Genomic DNA, 7549 nt, shown 5'->3' on the forward strand with positions numbered 1-7549 from the left:
TCCTTCCTTCCTTCCTTCCTTCCTTCCTTCCTTCCTTCCTTCTCTCTCTCCTCTCTCTCTTTCTCTCTCTTTCTTTCATTCTTTCTTCTTTTTCTTCTTTCTTTCTTTCCTTCTTTCCTTCCTTCTTTCTTCCTTTCTTCCTTTCCTTCCTTCTCTCTCTCCTCTCTTTCTCTTTCTTTCTCTTTTTCTCTTTCATTCGTTCTTCCTTCCTTCCTTTCTTTCTTCCTTTCTTCTCTCTCCTCTTTCTTTCTTTCTTTCTTTCTTTCTTTCTTTCTTTCTTTCTTTCTTTCTTTCTTTCTTTCCTTCCTTCTTTCCTTCCTTCTTTCTTCCTTTCCTTCCTTCTTTCTCTCTCCCTTTCTTTCTTTCTTTCTTTCTTTCTTTCTTTCTTTCTTTCTTTCTTTCTTTCTTTCTTTCTTTCTTTCTTTTGAGACAGGGTCTTTCTATGCAGCCCTAGCTATTTCAGATCTCACAGTGTAGACAAGGCTGGCCTCAAACCCACAGTCACACACTTGTCTCTGCCCCACCAAGGGCAGATTAAAGGCATGCACCCCCACATCCAGCAAACCTTTTTATTCCCAGAGGATAATCACTTAAAATATTACAGAAAAGGAAATGCACACCAGACATTCTAAAGGAGGTTCATGAGTATTTAATGGAGGATGTGAGGATTTTGGTTTGTTTTGGGTGGGTGAGAAGCAATGGAGCCTTGAGCCATTGGCTGAGACGGAGGGTAAGACATTACTATCTTTATTTCAAAATGAAAGATTTTTGTATTATTAATCCAAGAGATCTGCATCTAATGGGCATAGAGTAGATCCCAGGATATGTGTGTCTTGGAAAGGCTCCATAGGTGATTCTGATCTGCTGCCAGCCTTTGGGACCCTTGTCCTGGAACAGTCAGCTTTATATGTTTGGACTGAAGTAACTTAGTCAGGATCTGGTCATTCTAACTAATAGGACTTCCCTCCGTGTGGAGTCTTGTCATAATTGCCAGTGAAGAGTCAGCACCTACTTCAAGCACAGACTTTTCCCTCCCGCTGGCTGTATGGAAGAACCTGTATTTACCACAGCCATGAGCACAAACAGGGGTGTGTAGGCACTGAAGGCAGCTGCCAGCTTGCAGGCTTCCGCGGCTGACAACAAATGGTGGTCAAACTCCTTGAGCAGGGCCTGTGGGGGAAAGCGGGGAAAATGAAGCAGCAGTCACGGTTTCTCCACTAGAGAATAAAGCCTGTGACATCCCATCACTATTCTTTCAAGATTCTGAGGGACTCCTTCTTTTCCTCATGAACCTGCAGGAACCTACCAGGATGGTGCTGAGAAAACCTAAGTGGGTTTGGAGACCCAAGAGCATTGGGTGTCTTTTCCCCTAGCAACCGTTTCCATCTCACATCCCTCTCCTTTCCCCTAGCAATGGTTTCCATCCCACATCCCCATCCTGCATCCATAGCCCCGAGAGTGCAGCATGTACAACAGTTAGGCAACGCAAACCAGATGAGCCTCCCTGCGAGACAGGCTCAGTTCCTTTTCCATGGAACCTGCACACTTCGCATGCAGACTGCAAGGATAATCTCTGGGTCGCCCTTGACAGAGGGCTCTTTATGGTTTCACACCAATGAGGACCCATCCAGTCATTCTGGAAGCATATACTAGGCACTACCATTGGTCAGACACAGTTCTATACCGGAAGGGGAAGTGACTGTAAGCTGTGAGGGGCTTATTTTCTACTGGGTTGAAGAAATGATCAGTACAGTTATTAAAAAGAACAGTAATATTAGGCTAAGAATATGGAGCAAGTCCTCAGTTATTTGATGTGCACAACCCCCCCCCCTTTTTTTAGGGTGTGTTCACGTGTTTACAGTGCACATGTGGGTAGGTGTCATCCTTAGGACATGTCCACTTTTTTTTTTTTTTTGAGACAAGTCTTTCACTGGGACCTGGAGCTCACAGACTAGCTACAATGGTTGACAAGCAACTCCAAGGTTCCTCCTATGCCTCCAGGGTTGGGATTACTAGGACATGCCATTATGCCTAGCTTTTATGTGGGTGTTGGGGACCAAACTCAGGTCCTCAAACTTATGTGGAAAACACTCTGTCAACTGAGTCATGTCCCTCGACCATTGCCATAATATTTTATGTTTTTAACTTATTACCCTTAAATTACCAAGTTTAGACACTGAATTCTGTACATGTTGAAAGGAAATAAATGGGACTCAAAACTCCGACGATATTCTATCATCCCTTTGCTTGGAGATTTTTGGTGCCCTTTGTGTATCTGAATCATCACAAGAGGCTGCAATAACCAAGATAAACAGGACCCACTAGCATTGCTCCCATTAATCTAGGAGGGACTCTGCTCCCAGCACCCACTCTGCTGGGAAAGAGAGGATAACCAGCACCAAGAACAGCCCTGACAGGTGTGCAGGCATACCACTCAGAACCATGCTTTCGACAAATGACAATTACCAAGTTAACCTTTGGGCTCTTCTTAAACTTCTCATAATCTGTTTTGCTCATGGAAACAAAGATGTCTGCCAGTATGCCCAGTGATGTGGAAATGCCCTGTCAGGAAAACAAACAAATCAGACTGGAATTCTCTCATTTCATGTCCTACAGTCAATGACTCCACACCACCGGAACTATATGCTTCCTGTTATTCTGAGACTACGACGTTGGAGATATGCTTTGACTGAACATCACCAGGACCAAGAGAACATCATATTGTAAGACTTGAAGATGAATTGAAACATGGCTACTTTGAAGTTGGGCTCTACTGGGTTATCGGTGTTAATTTATCTAAATAACAGGGCTGAGCAATTGGCACAGGAAGAGATTTCATAGTACTCTCTGTCTGTGTTATAAAGAAGGATAGGCCTCACATCAATGACAGATCTCTGGGAAATGGAGGGTTCAATTAATGAGGGGACAGTCCCAACATTATAGAGAATGAAACTACCAACATTGCAAAGGCTGATTCTTAGTTTCCTAAAGATGCTACTAAATTAACAATTAAGGGAAGTTTCTCCTCGATAGACTCTTGGAAAAGGGTTTTACACATGGTATTGTGTCAAAATTTGTCACAGAATCAAGTGTAGGCTATATAATGTGACAGGATACACACAGTGGACCAGAATCTTAAATTTATAATTGGATGTTTGGAAATTATTATATGAGCCCATCATAGATAGAGTCTAACCACAACACAGAAAGAGGTTCCTAAATGTTCCTGGTCTTGTGTTTGTGTAGAATAAATTAGGCAGTGCAGACAGAATTGATAAATGATGGAGTTAATTGTGCCGTGAAAAGACAACTATCCAAAGACAAGCAGGGAGAGTCGAGACTACATGTGGACACCAAACCTTCTTATCTGGTTGAGGAAGTGTCAGATATCCTATGACGGAGGCCCATATCAATTCTGCTGCTTCATACCACATGCCTAAAACACAAGGGGAGAATAGGGATGGACTGTTAGTATCTGTGCCTCAGTGTACAGATAAGTAAATAATAATTGTTTACATTTATAATAAGTAAATAAGTAGGAAGAAATTAGAAAGGGAATATATTGGGAAGATTCATTGGACTCTGTTAGGAGGGCTCAGGTTAGATTAGACTGACAAAGTCAACTCTCACCAAGAAACTAAGAACTATCACACTTTTTGGTATCTGTCTTAATTAGAGTTACCATTGCTCTGATGAAACATCATATACAAAGCAATTTGGCTACAGTTCCAAATCACAGTCCAACACTCAAGGAAGTCAGGACAGGAACTCAGGCAGGGCAGGAATTTGCCACCAGGTATACACACACACACACATACACACACACACACAAACACACACACACACGGGAGACCAATTTACAGTCATTTCCACTGTAAGAATAATAGTTGCCATCTTTTATTAAAAATTTCAAATGCTTTGGTTTACCTTTTAGTCTAATTAGGGTTTGAAAACTGCTCAAAATTTGTGAGTAACCCAAGAGATGGATGAGTAATGAAAGCTAGTGAATAGCCACAATTCACAACTATAAATTTCATTAACAAAACAGTAATATATTTTCTCCTATTAATCTTAACAATTACAGGACTTTTTTTTTTTTTTTAAAGACACGAGGTCTCACTATGCTGCCCAGGCTAGCCCCAACCTCCAGCCTCAATCAAGCTCTTCTCTTTCCTCAGTCTACACAGCAGGCTACACAAGTGTGTACAGACACGCACAGTTCAGCTCTGGGTATCCTAATGTCATTTTCTTCTCAAGAGGACTACTAAGAGAAGTGGGATGTGACAGCTCTAACCAGCTATGATAAGAAAACGCCTTAATAAATTCTTGTAGCCAGCTTCCGCCACGAGCCCTGAGAGGGCTGACGATTGTCATCAGTCAGTACCTAGCTTCTTCAGAATCTGCCCTCTGATCTGTACGCAGACCGACTGTACCAGGACTTTGTCACTCTCGTTCCTATACAGCCAGGTGCCTGCAATGAAAGGAAGACACAGCCTGCAGTCAGTAAGGAAATAGCCAGGTAAGGTATACCGATTTTCACAGACATCTTCATCAACAGTCTTGACTTAGATTTGAGAGACAGCTCTATTCCCCAAGACTCTATGGGAGCCAGTTTCCATGTGGTCTGCCACCGTCTTAGCAACAGTTCTCCGTCCCTAGGGCCTTCATCTGTGTCCCCAGCTTCAAGCACCTGTACTCTCCTCGTCCCTATCTGGGATCTTCTCTGGATTCTTAGAGTTCCTTGTCTTTCTCAGGTCCCAGACTCAGTGCTATTTGTCTCAAAGGCTCCCCAGGTTCCTAACCCCAGGTTACCCTGCCCAAAGTGGCCCCACCATCTGTGTCTGTCTTGAAGACCGCGGAGCCACTTCCATACTGAAGGTGATGACTCCACACAGACCAAAATCTTAGGAAAAAAAAAAATCATAACCCATGTAATGAGATTTGACAGGGAGAGCCAAGCTGACACTCAGGCTGGCTATTGGCTGAGGAACGGGAGTGGTGAGTGGGTATGATGTTTTTTATGATGGACATTGTGTGAGGTGTGTAAAGTTCCGAGAAGTTGGGCTTCAGTCTGTGAGCAAGTAGGTTAGGTTTTCGATTTTGTATTAGCATATATAATATACTGTATTATGTACTCCATTATTCATTTTGTCAACTGGCCCAGTGGGTGACAAACGGATGGTAAGTGCCAATCCGTGTGTGAGAAACAGAATCAGGCTCTTAAGTGTTCTGCCACACTGCATAGCTCTCTTCCTAGCTCCTGTGTGTGCATATAGGGTGTGTATATGTAGATGTGTATTGTTGTGTGGTGTGTGAATGTATGTATGTGTGGGGAAACTGTGAAGGGACTCTGTGTGTGTGTGTGTGTGTGTGTGTATGTACGTATGTATGTATGTATGTGGGGTGTGTGCTTATTGTGTGAGGGAGTTGGGTAGGGTATGCGTGTGTATACGTGGCTTTGTCTGGTGTGTGTATAGTGAAGAAGACAGAATATGCAGACACCGACTTGGTGCTGGGGGCCACAAATGAAAGGATGTATCCACAACACCACAGCCTGTCTTCCTCTAGGAGCTCTCTACAAATTTCAAGAACCAAGAGCCAACGTATCTGAGCCCATTGAACTCACAGCTCACATAACGCTGCGTTCGGTGTTTTTGGAGAACTTCTAACACTTACCGGTTGCTCCGTTGTTGTTTATCAGGCTGCTCAGGATGTACTCTGCCTTCAACAGCTTCCCTGAGAGTAAGCAAGCACACAGCACAGCGTTGGTTTCAACCATCCGCATATTTAATTATAGCGTCTGCTCTAGGATTGATGCGCTGTTACAGGGACCCTGCCCTCTTTTTTGGGAACACTCAGATTTAACATTTAAATCAATAACTTCATCATATATAAAACGGAGAAAGGAAGATACGTTTTTAGGATTGATGATAAACTGGGACGTTATACAGTTTCTGAAGAGGTAATCAGACACACACACACACACACACACACACACACACACACACACTATCAATACAGATTGCTGAGTGGCAGAGGCAAAGCCTGATCAAAGGTGGCATGTGTTCTCTTTGTGAAAGCTGTACGACAAAAGATTATAATTGCTCAAGAACAGCACAATTTGCACACAATTATCCATCCCTAATCCTTCAGATTTGGAGATTTATTTATTATGTTTTCAAATTGTTTTGTTTGTTTTGGTTGCTACCCCATGGACCTTATCTACGGGTTGCTATTTTTCATAAGCAGGAAACTCAACTCAACAGCTTGTTCATTAATCACCCCGCCCCCTACCTAACCTGAAGCCCCGCCCAGCCTCCTGCTTTGTGCTCCTGCTTGCGGTCTCTCTTCTCCCTCTCCTCTTGCTCTGTCACAGTTGCTATCCTGTGGTTCCTGTGGCTCTTTAAGCCCAGCTTTCACATCTAGGTCATCAGACTCACAACTACTCCCATATCTCCAAGACTTACCTTTCCCATTCTCTTTTGGGCTGAGGCTGTGATTTAGCTAGCAGTTAAAACAGTAGTCCTCAACCTTCCCAATGCTGAGACTCTAATGTAGTTCCTTATCACTTAAATCCATGTAGTGTGACCCTGTCCCCACTGCCAACTCTAGAATCAGGCCAGGAATTGCATACATCAGATGCTATGCAAAATGCAACATAGGCGTGCCATTTATGGCTCTCTACATAAAATGTCAATGAAGATGAAATCTTCAGCCTCCAATTGTATTTATATAGTAATAATAATTACAGTCCCTCATGCTGTGGTGACCCCAACCATAAAATCATTTTCACTGATGCTCCATAGCTAGTTTTGCTAGTTATGAATGTTGTGCAATGTCAACATCTGTATTTTCTGATGATCTTAGGTGACACACAGGCCAAGAACCACGGGGTTAAAAGCACTTGTTGCTCTCACAGATTTCAGGTCCCAGACCTCTGGGTGGCTTACAGTCTTCTGTAACTCCAGCTCCACAGGGATGTGATAGCCAAATCTGGCCTCCACGGACATCTGCACTCATACGCATACAGTAAAAAGAAAAAAGAAAAAAAGAAAAACAGAAAAGCCCTCCAAATGTCATTGTCTCCTACAGTTTTACCTGATCACACAGATTGGTTGTGTCGGTTGTGTGTCTAAAGTTTGCAGCATTATCTTCCATCCACATCCCTGTTCCCCCACTAACCAGTAGATCATAGAGTCCTTTCCCTCTCTTCCTGACCATGTTCTGGCCTTTTGATCTGTTTTAGCAGTGACACATGGCTTAACAGACACTGTGCATATTACCTAGTTGGCATAGCAAAAGGTCCATCTTTCTGTGTTTGATTTTCTCCTTGGGAAAATCATCTTCTAAAATGTCTGCTTTGCCCACACTTTTACATGATAATTTTGCTGGTTATAAAATTTTAGGTTCAAGTTATTTTGTCTTAGATTTGTGTTGATTCCAATGCTTTCTGGAGTTATTTCTTCTTCTTCTTCTTCTTCTTCTTCTTCTTCTTCTTCTTCTTCTTCTTCTTCTTCTTCTTCTTCTTCTTCTTCTTCTTCTTCTTCTT

At 42.7% G+C, this 7549-nt stretch overlaps 1 protein-coding gene across 1 annotated transcript in view; it reads right to left on the reverse strand.

The window, feature by feature from the left end:
* The window catches only part of Alpk1 (alpha kinase 1), a 102517-nt gene that overhangs the window by 10887 nt on the left and 84081 nt on the right, over nucleotides 1–7549 (reverse strand). The window contains exons 5-9 of the mRNA XM_021196720.2: nucleotides 5677–5736; nucleotides 4385–4471; nucleotides 3360–3436; nucleotides 2467–2562; nucleotides 1066–1170 (exon numbers count right to left, since the gene is read on the reverse strand). Coding sequence (XP_021052379.1) covers nucleotides 1066–1170; nucleotides 2467–2562; nucleotides 3360–3436; nucleotides 4385–4471; nucleotides 5677–5736 — 425 coding nt within the window. The remainder of the gene's footprint in view (nucleotides 1–1065; nucleotides 1171–2466; nucleotides 2563–3359; nucleotides 3437–4384; nucleotides 4472–5676; nucleotides 5737–7549) is intronic.

The sequence above is a fragment of the Mus pahari genome, chromosome 4, assembly GCF_900095145.1.
Source record: "Mus pahari chromosome 4, PAHARI_EIJ_v1.1, whole genome shotgun sequence".
In the NCBI taxonomy this organism is placed as follows: Eukaryota; Metazoa; Chordata; class Mammalia; order Rodentia; family Muridae; genus Mus; species Mus pahari.